The following is a 25,580-nucleotide window of genomic DNA, read 5'->3' as shown; positions in this document are numbered from 1 at the left end:
GGTCATGATCTCGCAGTTCATGGGTTCGAGCCCCACATCAGGCTCTGTACTGACGGCTCGGCACCTGGAACCTGCTTGGGATTCTGTGTCTCCCTCTCTCTCTGCCCCTCCCCTGCTCATGGTCTGTCTCTGTCGCTCAAAAATAAATAAACGTTAAAAAAAAATTTTTTTTTAAGTTCCTTTTGGAGGAGAATCTATTAAGATTTTATACGTTTTCTGTAGTCAATTCTGATGTCAATTCAATTTCTTTATAAAAGTCACATACTTCGTCTAGATTTTCAGATATGGTATAAAAATATCTATTGTACTTTTAAGTTTTTTAACTGAGATTAAAACTCATATGCTATTATATTCACCCTTTTAAAGTATATTGTTCAGTGGTTTTAGTGTATACACAAAGCTGTGCAACCCACTGTAATCTCAGAACGTTGTCATTATCCGAAAATATATAGTCCTTTCAAAATTAAATATGTAGTCATTTCAGTCTCTAATTCACACTGCTGTTCATTTATCATCCTTACTTCCCCACACAAATGACTAAAGTATGTCTACCTTTTTTCTGTCAAATAATCAGAGCTTTGGTTTCAGATCTTTTACTTCTTTCTTCCATTTATTTTTGCATAACTAACAATGCCTTTCTCTACCCACGTTTTAGACTTATTTTTGCTTGTTTAAGCTCCTTGGGTTCTATATTGAATTTATTAATGATGTCTCTATAAGAGATATACGTGCATATTGGTTTATAAAACTTCCAATACAACCTGCCGTTCACAGGTTTTTCATTCGTGTTCTCATTTTCATTCACATTTAAATAATACATATGTTAAGGACTTAGTTCCTTAACCCATGTTAATCAATAGGGGGCACTAAGTTAAAATTCAGATATTTGATGGGTATCCTATTGTTACTGTTTCTTCCCCTGATTCTGGTAAAAAAAAAAAAAAAAAAAAGTGGCTTGTATGTTTTCTGCTTTGGGGGTAACTAATTATTAGGAAAAATATACTTATCTCTTCTTGTTTTTTGACAGCTGTCTTTTTAACTACTCATCATTATATCCACAGGGTTTCAGACTGACATTAATTTTTGTGCAGCATAGAAGATGAAGTCTGAAGGAAGACTATTCATACATTCTTTTTCTTTTCCTTTTAAATTTCCATGCAGGATAATGAGTGATGAGAAAAGCTTTCCAATACTTATTTCATTCATTTCTCTTTTTTCATTATGAATTCTTTGATTTAGACAAAGGTAAAGAACATGGTTAAAATCCTTTCCACAAATAATAATGAAGAAAACTATGAAAATGTATCATTGATGATAGTGGACTTTCACTAAACATTTACTATGTGATAGGAATAGTTCTAAGCACTTTACATTTATTAATTCATTGAATCTTCACAACAAACCAATACATATAGCATGATTATTTTTACTAATACATGAGAAAAAAAAGTCACTAACATATATAAGTAAAAAGTAAAACCAAACCAAAACAAAACTAGAAGGATAAACACTTTGATAACAGTGGTTTAATTATCTTTCTAGTATGAGATTGGGGTTAGAGTTGATGAAAAGGAACAAAACAGTTTATGGAGAGAAAATGTGGATAATTTCAACAATTAAAACAGATGTTTTGGGGCACCTGGGTGGCTCAGTCAGTTAAACGGCCAACTTCAGCCCAGTTGATAATCTCACAGTTCGTGAGTTTGAGCCCCACATCAGGCTCTATGCTGACAGCTCAGAGCCTGGAGACTGCTTCAGATCCTGTGTCTCCTCTCTCTGTCCCTCCCCAACTCTCTCTTTCTCAAAAATAAATAAACATTTAAAAAAATAAAAATAAAACATATTTTAAAAGAAAGAAATATCCAAAGTTAAATTTTTGGCCATACGAATCAGGGCAGATTTCATAACTGCAAATGTTCAGATGCAAACAAAACATGAGTAATAAAGTCATTTTAAAAAGTCATTAAGTATATATATATCATTTTAAAAACCTATATTTACTGAAATGGCAACCATATTTTTTTGGCACGATCAAAACAGGTGAAGGGATAACATGTATACCATGACTTCCTTAAAAACAAAACCTGGTAGGATTTGCTCTACCAACTTAAGAGTAGTCGTCTATAGCTGGTATGATTACAATTAATCTTAGCTTTTTAGTTTCTGTTTTTCTGACTTTCTGTTTTATGTAAGAAAGTATAAATTTGTAACATGAACAAATGATTAATACTGACTTCAAAACCAAGGATATAATTCCACAATTAAAAACTAACAAGGTCACACAATTTTAAACACTGTGATATTGGTATAAGCACAAATACATAGATCGGAGAAGAAAAACTACAAGCAAATATAAACAAGAATATAATGTGTCACCAAGAAGGCAGAACAAAATACTGGGGAAGGAAAGAATTATTGAAAAACTGCCCTTAGTACAGATTGGGGGACAGAGAATATGCAAATGTCAATTTAGAATCTTAATTCATAATTTAGAGTGAAATATATCTGGATTAAAAAGAAATTAAAATAAAATTTAAAAATAAAAAATAGTGAAAGGGTAACTATCAAATATGAATTTCTTTTCATTTAAAATATGAGGAAAGTGACAAGAGCTTTAACTTTTATTATTCATCAGTGTGAATTCCCTGATGACGAATGAGATCTGAGCCACTACTAAATGCCTTCCCACATTCCTTACAGTTATAGGGCTTTTCACCACTATGAATTCTCAGATGTCGTGTGAGGTTTGAGCATTTATTAAAGGCCTTTCCACATTCATTACATTCATATGGTTTTTCATCTGTATGAATTCTCTGATGTTGAAAAAGTTGTGAGTTCTGAGTAAAGGCCTTCCCACATTCAAGACATTCAAAGGGTTTCTCACCAGCATGGATTCTCTGATGTTGACGAAGTTGTGAGCTCTGAGTAAAAGCTTTCCCACATTCCTTACAATCATAGGGTTTCTCCCCAGTGTGAATTCTCTGATGATTAGTAAGTGCTGAGCCACTACTAAAGGCTTTGCCACATTCCTTGCATTCATAGGGTTTTTCACCAGTGTGAATTCTCTGATGCTGAACAAGCTTTGAGCTCTGAGTAAAAGCTTTGCCACATTCCTTACATTCATAGGGTTTCTCACCTGTATGAATTCTCACATGTTGGAAAAGTTGTGAGCTCTTAGTAAAGGCTTTCCCACATACTTTACATTCATAGGGTTTTTCACCAGTGTGAATTCTCTGATGGTCAATAAGATTTGAGCAATAGCTAAAGGCCTTCCCACATTCCTTGCACTCATAGGGTTTCTTACCAGTATGAATTCTCTGATGTTGAGAAAGGTATGAGCTACAACTGAAGGCCTTTCCACATTCCTTACATTCAAAGGGTTTTTCACCAGTATGAATTTTCAGGTGTCGAGTAACATGTGAGCCACAGCTAAAGAATTTCCCACACTCCTTACATTCATAAGATTTTTCACCAATATGAATTCTCTGATGTTGAATAAATTGTGAATTCTGACTAAAAACCTTTCCACATTTTTTACATTCATAGGGCTTTTCTTCATTATTAATTATTTGATGTAGAGTAAAAAATGTCTGTTGAATAAATGTGGGCATGTATTCATGAGTGAATATTTCTTGGCTTAAATGCCCACTTTGATATCCCAGTTGTTTTTCAAAGTGGCTTCTATATTCCAAAATGTCTCTAAAACTGGAGTACTCAAGGCCATGCTTTGTAAGTCCCATTATCTCCCTCTGGCATGATTCTATTTCATAAACTTCCTTCTTCAGAGATAATAACTTGTTTTCACACATTGATTCCAGATCTGAAAGAAAATGGAATGATAAATATTCTCCTCCCCCTGCCCCCCATTTGTGAAAAGTTAAAATTTTATAATAGAAATGGAAAAGTTAAAGTGAAAATAAGATCTGGTAGCAAATGACATACAGTTATCAAATATATCTGTTTAATCTGAAAATGGACCAAAAGAATGCATTGAAATTAATGAGATATAATGCAGAATGTGGAGGGAAGAGACTACAGAAACAGGAAACCACAATGATTCTCAAATATTGATATGGATCAGAATCATAAGGAAAGGATGATAAATATACAATACTTGGGCATATTAAGAGATTACAAATTATATATACATCTATATAAGCATGGATGTATGTGTGTATAAGAAACCACAGTGTACCATCATACTATCTGTATTACAAAAAGTGAATAATTTTCTGACCTCCATTAAAGATTTCCTAAGAGGAATAAATACATATAGGGGAAGATTCTTGGGCTCTGTGGTATCATAAAGAATAAATTTGGTCTTTGTCCCAGAGCTTCAAAAACCCTTGGAATTTCCTGAGTGATAGGAGTGGGTTTTTTGCTATGCTAACGAAGTGATTCTTGGCAGATCCCTAGATAGCTACAGAATGGGGACTGGTCACCAGAAGGATCGAGAATGTTGTTAGAGGGTAGGGACTTTCAGCTACTTGACCTCTGGGGATAAAAGAGGAGCCAGAGACTGAGTGGCCAGTGACTCAATCGATCATGCCGAAGTAATTAAACTCTAAAAAACACTCTGGACACCAAAGCTCAGTGGAGTTTTCTGGTTGGTGAACACACTCGATGTGCTGGGAAGGTGACACACTTTGATTGCACAGGGAGAGGGCATAGAACCTTTGCATCTGGAAGCCCACTAGACCTTGCCCTAATATGTATCCTTCAGAGTAAAACTGCAGTTATAAGTATAGAGCTTTCCTGAGTTCTGTGAATCATTATAGCAAATTATACTTGCAGGAAATTATTATACTCGTGGAAATCCCCAAATTTATAGCCAGTTGCTCACAAGTGTAGGCCTCTAAGAACCCCAAGACTTGCAGCTGGCATCTAAAGTGAGGGCAGTCTTTGAGTGCCTGGGTGGCTCAGCCGGTTGAGCATCCAACTCTTGACTTCAGCTCAGGTCATGATCCCAGGGTCATGGGATCGAACCCTGTGTCAGGCTCCACTCTCAGTGTGAAGTCTGCTTGGGATTCTTTCTCTCTCTCCCTCCCCTGCTCACACTCTCACTCTCTCTCTATAATCAAAAAAATTTTTTTAATAAATTAACAAAGACATGGGGCACCTGGGTGACTCAGCTGGTTAAGCGTCCAACTCTTGGTTTTGGCTCAGGTCATGATCTCACAGTGAATGAGTTCGAGCCCTGCATCACGCTCTGCACTGACAGCATGGAGCCTACTTGGGATTCTTTCTCTCTCCCTTTCTTTCTCTGTCCCTCCCCTGTTCTAGCTCTTTCTCTCTCTAAGATAAATAAATAAACATTTAAAAAAAAACTTAAAAAAAAGAAAGGGAGGGAGGGCAGTCTTGAGTACAACCCTACTGTGTTGTGGGGTCTATGCTAACTCTGGGTACTTAGTATCAGAACTGCAGCACTCCCAGTTGGGGTGGAAACAGAATAGGTTCCAAAGTAAGGATATATTAGCCGCATTTGAAAGAGAGAGGGCTAGCCACGAGGGAGAAGAGCCTAAAGTAAGTCTAAGGTTTGGAACTAAACTGATGCGAGTAGCCTATAGGGAAGACTCAGAATATGTTATGTTCTAGTGATTCAGTAAAAATACTGCTTGCCTTGGAGTTTTGTGGTGCTGATCTCGTGAGAAGAGAGAGACTTGCTCATGTACCGCTGCAGTGACTGACAGAGGAGGCAGCTAAAGTTTGAGGCAGACAGAAAGAAAAGAAGACAGTGCAAAATACTGTCATGGTGGGGCACCCGGGTGGCTCAGTAGGTTAAGCGTCCGACTTTAGCTCAGGTCATGATCTCACGGTTCGTGGGTTTGAGCCCTGCATCGGGCTCTGTGCTGACAGCTTGGAGCCTAAAGCCTACTTCGGATTCTGTGTCTCCCCCTCTCTGTTCCTCCCCCACTCACACTCTGTCTCTCTCTCTTTCTCAACAATAAATAAAGGTTAAAAAATTAAAAAAAAAATACTTTCATGGAAAGATGACAGGAACCAGAAGCAAACTGACTGGAGTGGAATTCCAACTCTGACAGCCACTCACTGTATGTTCCTGGGCAATTATTTCATCTTTCTAAGTCCCCATCTCCTCTTCTACAAATGGGAGATAATCCTTACCTAATGATTACTGGGAGGGTAAGGAATAATGCATGTAAATGTCTTTGAGTAAAGTGCTCAGTATTTGATAGCTATTATTATGAAAGAATTTTTTACCCAAAATGGGGATTTTAGGCAAATAAAATGGAGCCTAACGGACCATCTCAAGCCAGAAACAAGGAATCCATTCCAGCATAATCTTTTTCTTCTATCCCCATATGATCTTTCAGCAACTTTCACCTACTTAAACTCCTAAGTAATTTTTAAAACTGTCCTCTTCTATGTCCACTGCCAATGAATGGCCTCTTCCAAACCAGAATCACCTCCTACTTAGACCACTGCAGTAGCCTCCCAGCCCATCACCTCACCAAGTTCTCAGACTCTTTAATCTATTCAGCAACCAAAATTAATGTGGCCTGGCCTTCCACTGCTCAAAACCAAATTCCCCATACTCACTGGCAAAGGCTAAATGATCTCCAGTCTTGACTCACACTCCTCTCTCGCTTGCTCATGGGCCCAGTAACACTGGCTTTCTTTCAGTTCTTCAAACACACCAAGCTTTCCCCTCCTAGCAGGGCCACACAGGGGTTCTTCCCTCTGCCTGGAGTTTTCTTTATATCTTAAATAGTAAGACCTAGCACTGAGCCTAGTACTACAGTAATTCTGAAATATTGATGAGCACAAATGATTTTTCACTATGTCTACATTAACAGTAAAATCAGGGGCGCCTGGGTGGCTTAGTCAGCTAAGTGTCCGACTTCAGCTCAGGTCATGATCTCACAGCTCATGGGTTCAAGCCCCGTATCGGGCTGTCTGCTGTCAGTGCAGAGCATACTTTGGTTCCTGTCTCCCTCTCTCTCTGCCTACTCCCCAGCTTGTGCTTTATCTCTGTCTCAAAAATAAATAAAAACATTTTTTAAAAACCCACAACAGTAAAATGCTATGAAAATATCTGTGATTTCCATTCATGTCAAAATCATAGGAACTCCTAATACTGCTATAGTTTGTTTCATACACCATAATAGGAAGATAAGCTAAATTTCAATTAGAGGATACTAAATATAAAGATGCATTTTTTCTTTTCATCCAGGTTCATGGACTCCCTAAATTTTATCCAAAAGAATCCAAAATCAGCAACCTCTGAGTTAGAGTGATCCTTTAAAAACATGATGTCACTCCTCTGCTCAAATCATCTCATTCAGAATAGAATTCAAAGCCCGTACCAAGGCCCACCACACCCCAAATCATCTGCAGGTATACCTACTTCCCACCTGCACCTAATACACAAACACAAACACATGTACATCCTGCTACTTTGCTGATCTCCTTTCACACAAGTCCCTCTTTGCTTATTTATTCTGCTCCAACCATAACGGGAGGAGCCAAAAAAGCTCCCAGGGACTTTGTTCTTCCTTTTCCTTCTGCCTAAATCTCTTCTACCAGATATTTACACTACTTGTTCCCTCACTTTCTTCAGGCCCTGGTTAAAATATTTTCTCATCAAAGAGGCCTTCTCTACCCTCCCTTCATATCACTTACCACCATCTGACATTATGAATATATCTATTTTTTTCTCTCTCACCTTATAGGACATAGGCTTCAGAAGAGCAAAACTCTGAATTTTTTGTTCAGTGCTGTAATCCCAGCACAAGGACCAATGCTTACTAGACAGTAATGCTCTCCTGGAGCCTTTAAGATAAGGTAACACTTTATCCTAAATCTCTCTTCCTCTGCCACCTCTCCCTTTCCATTATGGGCACAGACCTTTCTGTTTTTCCCAACACTGTCCATCATAGATGGTGACTACAATCACATACAAGACTCTCAACTACTATTTCAGTATGGATTTTCTTTTTTTTTCTTTAATTTTTTCTAATGTTTATTTATTTTTGAGAGAGAGAGAACAGGAGTTGGGGAGGGATAGATATAGAGGGAGACATCGAATCTGAAGCAAGCTGCAGGCTCCAAGCTGTCAGCACAGAGCCTGACGTGGGGCTCGAACCCACCAACCACGAGATCATGACCTGAGCTGAAGTTGGATGCTTAAATGACTGAGCCACGCAGGTGCCCCTCAGTATGGGTTTTCTACTTCTGCATATTTAGCCTCTGACTTTCTGCTAAGCTTCCTGATCCTCTTTACTAGATTCTACTTTTTTATGGATATTCTGATTTTTTTATGGATATATTTTAGCCCTACTTTTTTGACTCCAGTTCTTAGTAACATACATGATTAGCAAACTGCAGCACCTGGCAGACTCCTTTGCACAAATTAATAAAAGAAAAACATTGGGTAAAGGAAAAACGCACAACAAACTGATAAAGCAAGTCACTAACAAATAATACTAATGAAGACGAGTACTTGGAGGAGGGGCAGTGCACATACACACACATGTTTTTTGGGGGGGTGGTAACAGAAAACATTTAAAGGAGTCCAAGAGGAAGAAAAGCTAGCAAGAAACTGATTCTAAAATACAGGTGAGAGTTTTACTGGAGGGGAAGTAAAGGGCACCTTCTACCTGAAGTTACGAGGGGTGTCGGCAAAAAGTAGTAGAAAGAGTAGTAAGTGAGAGAAGGAATGAAACAGGTCATTTGTAAACTCATGCTAAAAGGACTTACTTTTTCCCCACAAGTCTAGATAACACCCAAAGGTGCTGTTCCTTTACGGATCAGCCGTAGTGCCTTGCTCCTGCCCAATCATTTCTCACTCACCTGAACATAGGCCTTTTGTCAGCTCTCTGCCAACCATCCAGGGCTCTTTCCCTTGTTCCAATAAGGAGATGACTTGAGGCTTAGGAATGTAAAATCCTGCTCACAAGAAAAGATACGGAACATGGTTATGCGGTGGGTAAACCAGATCCAGAAATCAGATCCAGTCCCTTGGTGACCAAAGAAGAGATGCCACTACAGGAACAGCCAGAGAAAAAGGATGACGCTTCAGCCACAGTCATTGCAGTTGCCCATTTCCAACTCTTCCTTTTCATTGCAGCTCAAACCATTTTTTGGGATAGGGAGCAGAAATTCAGCTGGTAACTTGAAAAGCAGCTGGGAAATTCACTGTGGAAAAGAAACATTCCAGAGGAGAACTCTAAATTACTGGTATAGGAGCCCTTACCCATTGACAGCAGATTGCTATAGTTCTCCAACATCACATCTCTGTACAAGTCCCTCTGACCAGAGTCCAGGCACTCCCACTCCTCCTGCGAGAAGTCTACAGACACATCACTGAACACCACTGAGCCCTGAAACAATAAACATATGCATTACTTGTGTAACAAGGGAAACAATTCAGAGGCTACTGCATTTGTATTGTGGGGTAAAGAAAATGAGCAATTACATTGATATCACTCAATCATTATCTTTTAGGATGTTAAAAATAGATGCAAGAGTAATCAGTTTATTTTGTAATAAAATATTTGGGGGTGCCCGGCTGGCTCAGTCAGTAGAGCATGGGACTCTTGATGTCGGGGTTGTAAGTTTGAGCCCCACATTGGGTGTAGAGATTACTTAAAAAAAACCACAATCTTTAAAAAAAAAAAATCTAGGAATAAACATGAGGTGAAAGACCCATACTCTAAAACTATAAAACACTAATGAAAGAAATCGAAGAAAACAAAAACAAATGGAAAAGACATTCCATGCTCATGGGCTGGAAGAACAAATATTGTTAAAATGTTTATAATATCCAAAGCAATCTACAGATTTAATGCAAACCCTATCAAAATACCAACAGCATTTTTCACAGAACTAGAACACTCCTAAAATGTGTATGGAACCACCAAAGACCCTGAATAGCTAGCCAAAACAATCTTGAAAAGGAAAAAAATGCAGGTATCACAATTCCAGACTTCAAGTTATATTGCAGAGCTGTAGTAATCAAAACAGTATAGTACTGGCACAAAAATAGACACATAGATTAATGGAACAGAACAGAAAGCCAAGAAATAAACCAATAATTGTATAGTCAATTAATCTATGACAAAGGAGGCAAGAATATCCAATGGGAAAAAGACAGTCTCTTCAACAAATGGAGCTGGGAAAACTGGACAGCAACATGCAAAAGAATGAAACTGGATCACTTTCTTACGCCATGCACAAAAATAAACTCAAAATGGATTAAAGACTTAAATGTGAGATCTGAAACCATAAAATTCCTAGAAAAAAATACAGTAGTAATTTCTCTAACATCAGCTGAAACAACATCTTTTTAGATATGTCTCCTGAGGCAAGGGAAACAAAAGCAAAAATGAACTATTGGGACCTTATCAAGATAAAAATCTTCTGCACGGCAAAGGAAACAATCAGCAAAACTAAAAGGCAACCTATGTAATGGGAAAAGATATTTGCAAATGACATATCCGATAAAGGGTTAGTATCCAAAATATATAAAGAACTGATCTGACTCAATACCGCAAAAAACAAATAATCCAGTTAAAAAGTGGGCAGAAGATATGAACAGACATTTCTCCAAAGATGACATACAAATGACCAACAGACACATTGAAAAGATGCTCAACATCACTCATCATCAAGGAAATGAAAATCAATACTACAATAAGATACCACCTCACACCTGTCAGAATGGCTATAATCAAAAACAAAAAAATCACAAGTGTTGACAAGGATATGGAGAACAAGGAACTCTCTTGCACTGTTGGTAGGAATGCAAACTGGTGTAGTCACTGTGGAAAACAGTATGGAAGTTCCTCAAAAAATTAAAAATAGGGGGCATTTAAGAATGGTAAAGGATTGGTGGGGCACCTGGGTGGCTCAGTCGGCTAAGCATCTGACTTTGACTGGGGTCATGATCTCGCGGTTTTTGAGTTGGAGCCACATGTTGGGCTCTGTGCTGACAGCTCAGAGCCTGGAGCCTGCTTCAGATTCTGTGTCTCCCTCTCTCTCTGCTCCTCCCCTGTTCACACTCTGTCTCTCTCTCTCTCAAAAATAAATAAACATTTTTAAAAATTTAAAAAAAATAATGGTAAAGGACTGGGACACCTGGGTGGCTCAGTTGGTTAAGCATCCGACTTCAGCCTAGGTCATGATCTCATGGGTTGTGGGTCTGAGCCCTGCATCAGTCTCTGTGCTGACAGTTCAGAGCCTGAAGCCTGCTTCAGATTCTGTGTCTCCCTCTCTCTCTGCCCTCCCCTACTTACATGCTGTCTCTGTCTGTCTCTCAAAAAATAAATGTTAAAAAAATTATTAAAAAAATAAAAGAAGAATGGTGAAGGATTATCTGGTTAGACTGAAGAGAAAAGGAGAAAAGGGGACCAAGGATCCTGAAGGGCAAACCTGATAGCTAGAAATTTCAGGAGTAGGAAAACAAATACATGACCATTAAAACATTTTTTTTTTTATTTGAAACTAAATGTCAGGAAAGAAAAAGCATCAACTTACCTGGGCCATGGCTTTCTTTCAGTATTGCAGGAGAGGATCAGTTCTCCTTGGGGCTGTTTTCCTGAGAAAGGATAGTGTTTTGAGAAAGCAGAGCTGGGGAAGCAAAGAATGCTGTAGAAATCACACTGGCTTTCCAGCTTTCAGTTGACTACTCTGAGTCTTATAACTGTGGTTAGTGGGAGTATGGGATAAATCCGACTCCTTCAATCCCAGAGGCCCCTGGCTTTAGCTACAGTATGATAGATCCTGGCTAGTGGATTCAAAGGAATATAGACTGAGATTTCCTCTCCTTCATCCGATTAACCCAGGTTCTTGCCTCAGCCACATGATTCAGGCCAGACTTTGTCCCACCTCAGTGATGTTGCTCTGAACCCAAGACACAACTGCTGTGACCTGCCTGAGCAGATCCCTCCTCTGCAGCCCTCACTCAGGTCCCCAGGCACATTTGCCCAAATGATACTGTTTGGCCAAGAACACAGTATGCTTCGATCAGAAGGACTAAGACTTACCTAATCAAGTCTTCTTACTTCCCAAGCCCAAGATGGTCTGTCAACTTCCACCTCCCCAAGACAACCCCCCACCCCCACCGTACACAAAGGCACTCCTCATTCTTCCCCTATAGCTCTTAAAAAAAAAATTAATTTTGCTTATGTGTTTTTATCATGCAAAACAGTCAAAGTGTCAACTTTCATAGCTTTTGGGTAAGAAAATTTTTCTGCCTTATGCATATTTATATAAACTTCTCTTTTTTAGGGGCACCTGGGTGGCTCAGCCAATTAAGCATCCGACTTGGGCCCAGGTCATGATCTCACAGTTCATGAGTTCAAGCCCCGCATTGGGCTCTGTGCTGACAGCTCAGAGCCTAGAGCCTGCTTCAGATTCTATGTCTCCTTCTCTCTCTCTGCCCCGACTTGTGCTCTCTCTGTCTCTCAAAAAGAAAACATAAAAAAAAAATTTTTAACTCCTCTTTTTTAACGCTTTTTCAACACTTAGGTCTTTAATCAACTATTATTTTATTTTGGTATAATATTATTTAATAAAAGACTATAGTCTAAGATTATAAATTTATGATATATCAGTTAAGAATCCTACTTAATTTCTCTCACAGAAGAGGCTGGCTACCCAAGTGTATCAAAGTCACATGTGAATAATATATCTGACTTAAAATTCACTATTATTTTCTATGCCACTAAGAAAGAAAAAAAAAACTGTATGATATATCCTGACTTCAGATATGTTGAAACAAGGAGGGGGGAAAGTGAGCCTTACAGCAGGTGACTACAGCATTGATTTAAATGCTATGCCATTATTATAGATGATACATGTTTGGATTTATTTGTGGTTCTATTTTGATTCAGTGATCTATCCTTATTCTTTGGCCAGCATCACACTCTCTATTTACTATAATTTAAAAAATATGTCGTGTAATTTAAAAATATGTCTCAATAAAAGGCTGCTTCCATTACATACCTATTAGAATGGCCAAAATCCAGAAACCTGATAACACCAAATGCTGGTGAGGAGCTACAGGAACTCTCATTCATTGCTGGTGGGAACGTAAAATGGTACAGCCACTTTGTAAGACAGTTTGACAGTTTCTAACAAAACTAAACATCCTCTGATCATATGATCCAGCAATCATGCTTCATAATATTTACCCAAAGGAGCTGAAAACTTACGTCCACACAAAGACTTGCACACAGATATTTATAGCAGCTTGATTACTAATTCCCAAAACTTGGAACCTTTAGTAGGTGAATGGTTAAATAAACTGTGGCATATCCAGACAACAGAATATCATTCAGCTATAAAAGGAAGTGAGCTATAGAGCCATGAAAAGATATAAAGGCAGCTTAGATGCATATTACTAAGTAAAAGAAGCCAATATGAAAAATGGCTCAGACTGTATTGTGGTAGGTCCCCTTCCTAAGGAAAGAAAAAAGAACCCTCAAGGCAATCTTGCTATTCCTGTACTTCACAACATCCCTAATGACCTTGTAACATGAGACCACTTAATCAGACTACATGTTTGTGTGTTACCATATATGGGAGACAAAGAAGTAAAAATATATTTAAAAACTGCAGCACGTGGCATTTGGGGCTCAGTTCTTTGGATATGAACCCAACTGAGCAGTGCCTGCAGGAGTAAAGTTGCTTCCTGGAAAGAAAAGCCTCAGTGTCACGACTCTGTGCAAGAATCCTGCTACAGTATGACTCAAACTATATAACAATCTGGAAAAAACAAAACTATGGAGATAGCAAAAAGAACAGTGGTTTCCAGGGACTGGGGGAAGGATGAATAAGTAGAGTACAGAAGACTTGGAGGGCACTGAAACACTCTGTACGATACTATAATGATGGATCCATGTCATTATGCATTTGTCCTAACCCACAGAATGTATGAGAATGAACCATAATCTGAACTATGAACTTTGGATGATCATGGGGTGTCAGTGTAGGTTCGTTAGTTGTACTAAATGTACTTGGTGGGGGATGTTGATAATGAACGAGGAGGCTTTGGGCATATGTGGGAAAACTCTGTACCTTCCTCTTGATTTTATTATAAGCCTAAAACTGCTCTAAAAAAATAAAGTCTTTAAAAAACAAAAAACAAAAAACCTTGGACACCCTGAAGCCAGACTGTCTAGATTAAAAATAAATGCGGGCATATGGGTGCCTCAGTCAGTTAAGCATCCTACTCTTGATTTCAGCTCAGGTCATGATCTCACAATTGGTGAGACTGAGCCCCATGTCGAGCTCTGCACTGATAGCATGGAGCCTGTTTGTGATTTTCTCTCTCCCTCTATCTCTGCCTGCCTCCAGCTCATGCTCTCTCTCTCAAAATACATAAACTTAATAAAAAAAAAAATCCATAAAAGGGGCGCCTGGGTGGCTCAGTTGGTTAAGCATCTGACTTCAGCTAAGGTCATGATCTTGCAGTCCGTGAGTTCGAGCCCTGCGTCAGGCTTTGTGCTGACAGCTCAGAGCCTGGAGCCTGCTTCAGATTCCGTGTCTCCCTCTCTCTCTGACCCTCCCCCATTCATGCTGTGTCTCTCTCTGTCTCAAAAATAAATGAACGTTAAAAAAATCCATAAAAGATTCTATGTGACCCCTGGGTGTCTCAACCGGTTAAGCATCCAACTTTGGCTCAGGTCATAATCTCACGGTTGATGGGTTTGAGTCCTGCACTGGGCTCTGTGCTGACAGCTCAGAGCCTGGACCCTACTTCAAATACTGTGTCTCCCTGTCTCCTGCCCCTTCCCTGCTTGTGTTCTCTCTTTCTCAAAAATAAATAAACTTATAAAAAAAAAGATTCTCTTTCTGCCCCTCTTCCCCACCTGCACACGTTCTCTAAAAAAATTAAAAAATAAATATAAATAGGGGTGCCTGGGTGGCTCAGTTGGTTGAGCGTCCGACTTTGGCTCAGGTCATGATCTTATGGTTCGTGAGTTCAAGCCCCACATCGGGCTCTGTGCTGATGGCTCAGAGCCTGGAGCCTGTTTGGGATTCTGTGTCTCCCTGTCTCTGCCACTCCCCTGCTCCTGCTCTCTCTCTGTCTCTCAAAAATAAATAAATGTTAAAACATTAAAAAATAATAATAATAAATAAATATAAATAAAAATTTAAAAATAACCCCTCATTACTCATCTCTTCCAAAAGTTTCGTGATATTCTGACTTACTTTCCCATATGAGCATAAATCATTTTAAAAAAAAGGTACTGGTATTTTTCTTGGGGCTGCATAAAATGAACACGTTAACTTTAAGGAGTTTTGACACCTTTATGATTTTGAGTCTTGCTTTCCTAGAACACGGAATACTTTTCAATTTATTCAAGTCAATGTTTGTGTCCTTCAGGAACAATGAAGTTTTCTCCATATGTATCATGCTCACTTCTTTTTCAGATATTCCTGGGTATTTTATACTATTTTTGTGGCTGCTATTAATTATATGTGTACATTGTAAGTATAGTAATTAATGCACATGTAATATAATAATTATAAGTATATAAATTAACGAACACAATATCTAAAATTACATATTTATATTATAATGTTTATTTATTTTTGAGAGAGAGAGAGCGAGCGGCAGAGGGGCAGAGAGAGAGGGAGACATAGAATCTGAAGCAGGCTCCAGGCTCCAAGCCATCAGCACAGAGCCCGACATGGGGCTCAAACTCACAAACTGAGATCATGACCTGAGCCAAAGTTGGATGCTCAACTGACTGAGCCACCCAGGCGCCCCTATATTTATTATGTTATATATAAATATGTTATACATATACATTATTATTTACTTATTGTTATACTTTTTCCAATGTATCTTCCATCTGTTTTTAAGTATACAAAGTTCTATTCATTTCTGGATATTGACTGTGTACCTTTTTGAATTCTCTTATTGTTTGTACTAGTTTTCAGTCTGTAATAGGATGTTAAACTATGCCTCTCTCATTCCCAGTTTAGGAGAAGCCCTGGAGAAGAAGAACAAGACAACAGGGACCATGAAACTCTCCATTCCACAGTGAGAACCCTGGCCATCTTATGTGTCCTGCAAAAGGAGCTGGCTGCAAACTGATTGTGTGCCTTTGGTTCAATTCAACATCTATTCTAAAGGTATTTTGGAGATTGGAGCATGTATGAGAGAAGCCGTCTTTGAGAGAAAGATCTATTTCTGGAAAGCACTGCTGTGCTCTGTTATTTCTCCTACCTCACAAGGACAGAAAAGTAGGACCCAAGTGCCACCAGGGTTCCAAGTAGAATGTGACAGGAGTTCTTGGAAAAACTTTCCTTATGTTCCAGAGTTTAGAAAGCACAAAGACTGTGGGGCCTGATACCCTCTTGGGACTAGATATGGGCCCCACAGTAGGAGTGGGCAAAGGTCTAGGTTTATTCTAAACCTACCAAAAGGATTTCCAGCTCTAGAGAAGAGCTCCATGGAGGACTGATGCCCAAAGCCTGAATGTAGGAACTGTAAGCAGCTACCTGAAGTAGAGCCATTGCCCTCTCCTTAGAAGTAGGCAGATGTGGGGTGCCTGGGTGGCTCAATTGTTTGAGCGTCTGACTTCGGCTCAAGTCAAGATCTCGTGGTTTGAGAGATCTTCAAGCCCTGCATCAGGCTCACTGCTATCACCCTGTCAGGGCAGAGCCCACTTTGGATCCTCTGTCCCCCTCTCTCTCTGCCCCTCCCCTGCTTGTGTTCTCTCTGTTAAATAAATAAAACATTAAAAAAAAAAAAAGGAGTAGACAGATCTGAACATGGCCCAAAGCAACAGAGAATAAGCATCCATACAATTAAGATTTTTCTTTTCCTCTCTTTTTGCTGCTTCCTACTTCAAGGAGTTGTCTAGTGTGACAGAGAAAAAAGAGAAGCAATCATCAAGCTTTTTCACTGGAAGCTTCCAGTTCAAGGACCCAGGAGGTTAAAGTTTTATCTTTTTTTTTTGAGAGAGAGCGAGAGCACATGTGCTAGCAGGGGAGGGGAAGAAAGAGAGGGAGAGAGAGAGAATCTTAAGCAGGCTCCACGCAGAGCCTCATGAGGAGCCCCAAGAGGTAGGGCTCAATCTCATGAACCATGAGATCTTGACCTGAGCCAAAATCAAGAGTCAGACGCATAACCAAGCTACTAAGGCACCCCAGGAGGTTAAATTTTTTAAAAAGTTCACAGCATTGATTAGTACAGTGAAATGAACATTCTAATTACTAAAATGAGACCCATTTTTGGACTGAAAGAAACCAGAGGACTGTTTATTATCCAACCATAAATGAAACACTTATCCATAGGCAGAAAATGAACTGGCCTAGAGAAGCGTGATACTAGAAGTTATAGGAAAAAAATAAAGCAATTGTGTTTTAGTTATTTCCTATGGAGTACTAGTTTTCTAATGGATTTAGAAAAAAAAAAACAAAAAAGGTTAAATAATAACTGCTGAAATTGCTTTCTCCCTGATTTTATTGTGAATATTTCTGGTATTTCACCATTAGGCCTTAAGTTAGTTTTGCTTTTTTTTTTTTTCTTTTAACTTTAGTTTTTAATTTAATCCAAGTTAGCATATAGCACAATAATGATTTCTGGAGGATTTTTTTTTTTTAACTTTTTAATACAGAAGTTTCCAAACATACACAAAAGTAGAGTTTAAATAGTATGAAAACCTTCCATATACCCATTAGCTTCAATAATTATCAAGTCATAGCCAATCCAGACTCTCCTCCACTAATTTTAGGTTAGCTGTGGTTTTTGTTTTAATAGTTTTATTGAGATAATCTTCAACATACTGTATTAAGTCAATCATTTAAAAAATTTAAATTCTATGTCTTTTAGTATATCACCACAATCTAATTTTAGAACATCTTCATTTCCCCTAAAAGAAACCCCATTTACAGTCTCCATTTTCCCCTCCTTCATCAGCCCTCAGCAAACACCAATCTACTTTCTGCCTCAATGGACTTGCCTATTCTAGACATTTCATATAAATGGAACCATATGATATGTGGCCTCTTGTGACTCGATTCTTTCATTTAGCATGTTTTTATATCCATGTTATAGCATGTTATCAGAACTTCATGACTTTTTATTGCTGAATAATATTCCATTGTATGGATATATCACATTTTGTTTATGAATTCATCAATTGATGGGCATTTGGATTATTTCCACTTTTTGGCTGTAGTGAGTAATGCTGCTATGAACATTCATGGACAAGTTTTTGTGTGAATAAATGTTTTCAGTTCTCTTGAGTATATACCTAGAAATGGGACTGCTAAATCATATGGCAACTGTTTAACTTTTTGAAGAACTGCCAAACTGTTTTCTAAAGAAGTTGAACCATGTTGCATTCCACCAGCAATTTCTCAAAATCTTCATCTTGTTATTATCTTTTTCATCATAGGCATCCTTGTAGCTATGAAGTGGCATCTCACTGTGGTTTTAATTTACATTTTCCTTATGACTAAAGATGCTGAGTGAAGTTAGCTTTTAAGAACCCAGTTCTTGAAACTGAGAACAAACTGAGGGTTGATGGGGGGTGGGAGGGAGGGAAGGGTGGGTGACGGGTATTGAGGAGGGCACCTTTTGGGATGAGCACCGGGTGTTGTATGGAAACCAATTTGACAATAAATTTCATATATTGAAAAAAAAAAAAAAAAAAAAAAAAGAACCCAGTTCTTTAGAATGCTTTCCTAATGTAATTTCCACGACAGTCCATTACTTTCCCCAAGGCATTCCCATTCATGTTGGAAGAGGCAACAACTCTATTTCCTATTAAGGACAAGGAAATTGAGGGTGGTATGAATATTCTGAATGGCTGATGGGACAGGGGAACCAGCACATCTTTGCATGGTTTTGGCTGAGAGAAGGGATGATGGAAGTAATTAAGACAGAAAGGGCATAGGCCCAATAAAACTGGGGAGACTGACACTAATCTTGATTCTCTTTAGTAAACTCCAGGCATTCAGTTCATTTTTTCACCTGTACAACCCATATTACTTTAATCCAGAGTAAACCTGCTCAAAACACTGAGTGCTAATCTTGAAAAAATACTATCTGTATTCTAACTCTCCTACTCTTGTGGCTGCTAATTTTTAGGTAAATAGAGTCATAAGGAAAGTTAATAGTCTTATGAAATCACAGAGTCACCATTGGAGTTTTCAATCACTGTGTAATGAAGCTAATATTTAACAGGGGCACATACCTGTTGTGCCCATAGCTCCTTTCCTAAGGAAGAAGGTGCCCACCCGAATATAAAATTTAAGTCTTGTTTGATCATTTTAAAAAAGCAAATTTTGGGGCACCTGGGTGGCTCAGTCGGTTAAGCGTCCGACTTCGGTTCAGGTCATGATCTTGCAGTTTGTGAGTTCAAGCCCCATGTCAGGCTCTGTGCTGACAGCTCAGAGCCTGGAGCCTGCTTCAGATTCTGTGTCTCCCTCTCTCTCTGCCCCTCCCCCATCACACTGTCTCTCTCTCTCTCCTTCAAAAATAAATAAACATTTAAAAAAATTTTTTAATAAAAATTCTATTCCATAATAGACATTTCTTGGGGAAATATCTCAAATTTAATTACTTCCTCAATTAACTGCTAACCCCTTGCCCCCAATAATCTATCAAAGTATGAGAAAGTTTTGAAGGTTGAAAAAATGACTTACCACAAGAAAGCCAAAAAAAAAAAAAAAAAAAAATCAATGTGAACACTAACTAAACCTTAAAAAAACTTTTGAGCTCTGGCGCCACTTAAAGTAGCCCAACAATAGCAGCACTTTTGCTCAACATAAACTCTCAGGTATAAGAGAGTCTTTTGTATTTGGTCTTTTATTCAATTCCAAGTAGGAAAGGAGAGAAGTGAAGAAAAAAGAAAAGAGGGTTCCTGAATAGTAGCTGACTCCATGTCTTAGAACAGAAACAAAATTGGCATGTTCTGCTGCTGCTGCTGCTGCTGCTGCTGCCAAAAGATGATACTCTCAAAGTATCAGGTGCTCTGCTGAAAGGATTCCCTTTAAGAGTCTCCTAAGGGGAGCCTGGCTGGCTCCATCAGTAGAGCATGCAACTCTTGATCTCAGGGTTGGGGGTTCAAACCCTACACTGCAGGTAGAGATTACTTAATAAATAAAAGTTAAAAAAAAAAAAAAAAGACTCCTAAAGGGGGCCCTCATTGGCCACACAGTGAAAATTTATACAATATACTATGAATACCTCTCCTGCCACTCCTCCTTGTATTATGATGGAGTCTACAAGAACCAACAGTTGATTAAAACATTGAAAAATGCTTTAAGTCCATAATAACATGTGAGAGAAAAATATAAAGTGCACAAAAGAGAGTGAATAAAAAAATTTTTAACTAGCCATAATTAGTGATTATAGGTATGTGTATTCTTTCTCATCTTATTATTTATATTTCTGGTATAAGTGCTTGTTTCCACCTATATAATCTGAAAAGTATAGACTCAAGGAACTTTGAAAAAAAAAACAGCCTTAGAAATAGGAAAAACTGGGGTGCCTAGGTGATTCAGTCAGTTGAGTGACTGACTCATAATTCTGGCTCAGGTCATGATTTCATAGTTGTGAGATGGAGCCCCATATCGCACTCCACGCTGGGCATGGAGCCTGCTTAAGATTCTCTCTCTTTCTCCCTCTGCCCCTCCCACCTTCCAAAAAACGAAATAGGAAAAACTGTACTGAAACCAGGAAGGACCCATCACACCTGTGGCCTCACACAATAACCCTGGATAGAGGATACTTCACAGTTAGTCGGCACAAGTGGGCACGCACAAATCCAAGTAGAAATAAGGTATGATAAAATAATAAGCTGAATGTCCCAAATGAGAGCTCACTGCAAACTCAATTCTTATTATCACCTATGAAATAAACACTTTATTAACAAAATTAAACCCCGAATAATTAAATAGTGATATTAATTAGGAAGATTTAGTTCTTTTTAAGAACACCTAGCCTAGCCCAGTACATCTTCATGACAGGACAATGAGCTGTGATGACATTGCAGACCATGCAAAACTTTAAACACACATCACATCCAATAGAAATCTGTATTAAAAGCAGAAATTTACATGTCTGATGAAGTATAAAAAGGGACTCAGCACGATGATCACTAGGCTCAGGTTCTAATCATCTTATATTGTGCAACTAAGTCCCAGGTATGAACCAAGAATTAAGTGAGAACTCAGCCTTTCTCCCATCTGACTTGGTAATCTGTGTCTTCTTTTTTTTTTTCTTTACATTTTTCTAGAGGTTTATCAGTTTTATTAATTCCAAAAACAAAATTTTTGGCTTTATTAATTTTCTCTATTGTACATTCATTTTGTATTTCAATATACATAAATTTTTATTTGAGCTCTAGTTCTTATTATTTCCCATTTTTTGCTTTCTTTGGGTTTTAGTATACTTTTTCTTAACATCTTGAGTTAGATCACTAATTTTTCAATGTTGTTTACTAGCAGATCTATATATTTTCCTCAGGTTCAGCTTTAGCAACACCACACATTGTGATATATTTTCATTGTCGTACAGTTAACAATATTTTTTAATTTCCATTGCAATTTCTTCTGTGGGTCACTTGTTATTTATAAATACACTGCTTAAATCCCAAATATTGCGGATATTTCTAGGCATCTTTTTGTTATTGACATCTAGCCGAATTCCACTGTGATCAGAAAACATACAGTATGGGGGCACCTCGGTGGCTCAGTTGGTTAAGCGTCTGACTCTAGGTTTCAGCTCAGGTCATGATTTCATGGTTTGTGGGACTGAGCCCCGTGTTGGGCTATAGGCTGACAGAACAGAGCCTGCTTGAGATTTTCTGTTTCCCTCTCTGTCTCTGCCCTTCCCCCACTCACTCTCTCTGTCTCAAAAAAAAAAGTAAATAAACTTTTTAAAAATTTTTAAAAAGAAAACATACAGTATTATTTCAGTCCTTTAAAATTTATTGAGATTCCCTTTATGGTCCAGCATATGATAAATGTCTCATGCATCTGAAAATAATGTATACTGCAGTTGTAAGGTACATTGTTCCACATATGTCAAGTAGGTCATTTGTCAATTACGCTGTTCCAATATTATACAACTTTACTGGTTTTATATTGATTGTTCTGTCAGTGAGAAGTGCTGTGAAAAGTGAGAAAAGTGCTAAATATCCCCTACTATGATTGTGATTTGTCCAACTACATCTTTTAGTTCTGTCAAATATATCTGAAACATTTTACAATGGTATGTACATTTAGGAGTGTAATATCTTACTGGTGGACTGACCTTTTTATTATAAACTATTTTTCTTTCTAACAAAGCTTCTGTTCTAAAGTCGGTTCTCATACAATGAAGTGAGAGTGTAAATTGATAAAAATCTTTTAGGAAAACTATCAGTGTATTTTAAAGCTGAATATATGCATAACCTACAACACAAATATTGCACTCTTATGGATATACCCAACAGAGTGCATTCATATGTGTACCAAAAGACATGTACAAGAATATTCAAAGTAGCCTTGTTCATAATAGGCCCAATCTGAAATCTTGAAAATAACTCAAATGCCAATCAATAATGGAATGGATAGGGGCGCCTGGGTGGCTCAGTGGGTTAAGCGTCCGACTTCGGCTCAGGTCATGATCTCGCGGTCCATGAGTTCGAGCCCCGCATCGGGCTCTGTGCTGACAGCTCAGAGCCTGGAGCCTGTTTCAGATTCTGTGTCTCCCTCTCTCTCTGACCCTCCCCCGTTCATGCTCTGTCTCTCCCTGTCTCATAAATAATCATTAAAAAATAATAATAATAATGGAATGGATAAATTGTGTTCTATTCATACAATGTAATTTTAAACAGCAATAATAATGAATGACCAACAACTACATGAAGCAACATGGATGAATCTTGCATATTCATACTACATAATATTATTACATATTACATTCATATTACATGTGAAATAAAATGTTAAACAAAAAAAGCCAAGCACAAATTGTGTGGTACTATTTATATAAAATTCCAGAACAGGGAAAATTAATCTATGGCTGTAGAAGATAGAATAATGGTTATATTTGGGAGAGGTGAGTAGTGAATGGGTGGGACAAGAATCAGGCTTCTAGAATGCCGGTAACGTTCTATTTCCTAATCTGATTTGGGATCTGGTTAAATGAATATGCTTGCTTAAAAAAATTCATCAAGTCATATATTCTTTGATTTCTCTACTTTTGTAATGTATTTTATACCTTAAAAACAATATGATATACCTTCGTATCTGCAGAGAAAAAAATTAAAATGCCAAGGTATTAGAGAGAAAACAGATGACTATGTTTATAAACTGCTGGTAGGAATTTAACTGGTACAACCATATTGAAAACCAGCTCAGTATTATCTAGTAAATTTGAAGATATACACATATCCTTTGGCTTAGCAATTCCATTTGTATGTTTATACCCTAGGAAAGCATGCATATGTGCACCAGAGTACTTATAAAAATATGTGTAGAGCAGCCCTTTCAAATCAACCCCAAACAGGAAACAACCAATATCTAAACATATAGCTGTAGTATAACAATAAGGGTAAGTCTAAGAAATACAATATTGTGAGGAAAAACAAGACTCAAAACAACACTACCCAGCAGAATTTAATTTCTATAAAGTTAAAAAGGAAAACCTAGACTATATTGCTTAAGGATGTGTAGATATGAGGTAAACTTTTTTTTGTTTTTAAACATCAACAAGAAAATACATTATCACCAAAGTCAGAGTTACTTAAAGAGGTGAAAAGAAGTTTATTCTTGGGGCAGGACTAATAGAGGCTACTGGAGGGCTGACACAGGTTCCTGTTATATTAGAGGTGCCCTTTATAATTACTTCTTAAAATGTCTATATTTTAAGCACTTTTGTGTATCTAATATTTAGGAATTTTTAACAAAGGAAAAATTAACTATATAACAGCTATAAATTTTTCCTGAAAACATAAGATATGAAATGATGAATGCTATGAGATTCCAATCTTGAAAATAATGTATACTGTATGTACATAAGGAAATGTATTAGGAGGAAATTGATAAAAATATTGACAGCGGTTATATCCGGGTAGTAGGAGCTTACTTTTACTCTCTGTAACTTTCCATTTTCCAAATTCTTTAATCATGGGGTGTGTGTGTGTGTGTGTGTGTGTGTGTGTGTGTGTGTGTGTTTAAAAGAAGCAAAAGCTTAATACATAGGAGAAATGAAGCTATTTTCTAAATTAATATGTGAACACTATGTAGACAGAAATGATGGAGAATACTGGGATTGTGTGCCCACCCTACAGCATCTCATCATTTTCTTTAATGAGAATTTGTAGGAACCAGGTCACTTGATGAGTCTATGTTAAACAAGGCCAACCAGAAGAAAAGCAAAAAGTAAACCTCATCGCACCTTTTATTTGGCTTGGTCAACAGCCATTCCTCCTTCTTCCTCTGGGGACCTATCTGAGAAGAGCAGAGCTGAGGAAGTAGAAAGGAATCATGAGATGCCAGGCCTTCCTTGTGGCCCAAAGGACCAGAGCAGTAGTAGCTCTGGACTCACACCTACCACTCATGGAGAGAGATCAGAGTCTATGCTGTTGGGAGCATTCCAGTCTGAGCATGTCAGAAGGGGAGAAGCCTCTGCTGTCCAAGACCAAAATCTTGTCTTGACCTCACACAACCACTGGGACAACGCACACTGCCACCCTGGCAACAATGACAGGCACCCTCCAACTGCACACACGGTGCCACAAAAAATTACATGCTCATACTTACACATCCTCACATAGTCACAGATATGCAGTAGGCTTAGTTTTGCTAACGCTCATAAACCACAACCACACATACACATACACCCCTCAGGCAACAGTCATAGTCGCATAATCACAAGTTCTATACACTCCCCACCTCCTACACACAGTGTCACACAAAACGAACGCACACTATCACAGACCCACCATGGGGACAGCCACACCGACACACAGAGCAGCACAGTCAGAACCACACATTTACAACTGACATCTCCTGTTACACCTGCAAACAGAGGTCCGCGCATGGTCAGTCGCAATGACACACCCACCACAGAGACAATCACACCCCTACACAGAACGCCGCACAGTCACATAAGGTCACAGTCGTACACATGGAATCCTGTTCCTCTTGCCCCTTCCCCCAGTCCCACCAAGTCACCCCTGCCGAGACTACGGACCCGCCCAGACCGCACCTTCAGGTTGCCCCGGTCAACCTACGGACGCACCTGCGCAGCCTGGTGGAGCCCCCCAAAACTTAGGCCGCTCACCTTGCAGTTACCCTTCCCGGGAGGCCGACGGTCGGGCAAGCGAGTGAAGGAGCGGCCCCGCTCCTGCGAGGCCTCTGGGAAATGTAGTCCGGAAGGAGTCGGCTCAGACAAGATGGCGCCTGGTGTTTCGATTTCCTGAAGGCGCAAAAACCTGGGTGAAGCCAATATCCTTGCTCCCCTCTCCATATCGCATCAAGGGGCCGTCCAGATCCACGCTCAGTCTCCAGGTTAGGCTCCGACAGGACACAGCCCACATATCCTGGAGATAAGCTTCCTCCATGGAGCTTGCCAGTCCCTGGGAGCCACATATTTCCTA

At 38.7% G+C, this 25,580-nt stretch overlaps 1 protein-coding gene across 9 annotated transcripts; it reads right to left on the bottom strand.

Moving 5' to 3' along the window:
- Positions 1 to 1,183: 1,183 nt before the first annotated feature.
- Positions 1,184 to 25,580, bottom strand: ZNF383 (zinc finger protein 383). 9 transcript variants are annotated; one of them, XM_060652153.2, is made up of 7 exons: positions 25,223 to 25,580; positions 24,377 to 24,444; positions 12,967 to 13,042; positions 11,497 to 11,557; positions 9,215 to 9,341; positions 8,812 to 8,907; positions 1,184 to 3,820 (listed from the first exon to the last, which is right to left on the bottom strand). In XM_060652153.2, exons 4-7 carry the CDS (start codon positions 11,503 to 11,505, stop codon positions 2,625 to 2,627), a joined length of 1,428 nt encoding a protein of 475 aa, XP_060508136.2. In that variant the 5' UTR covers positions 11,506 to 11,557; positions 12,967 to 13,042; positions 24,377 to 24,444; positions 25,223 to 25,580; the 3' UTR covers positions 1,184 to 2,624. The 9 variants fall into 9 exon arrangements, with proteins under 9 accessions (XP_060508136.2, XP_060508134.2, XP_060508137.2 ...); XM_060652151.2 differs by having other exon boundaries at positions 25,265 to 25,580; XM_060652154.2 differs by lacking the exon at positions 12,967 to 13,042.

Source organism: Panthera onca, chromosome E2 (assembly GCF_046562875.1).
Source record: "Panthera onca isolate mPanOnc1 chromosome E2, mPanOnc1 haplotype 2, whole genome shotgun sequence".
Lineage (NCBI taxonomy): Eukaryota > Metazoa > Chordata > Mammalia > Carnivora > Felidae > Panthera > Panthera onca.
The sequence above is the reverse complement of the archived record's forward strand: the minus strand, read 5'-3'. Positions and strand labels throughout refer to the sequence as shown.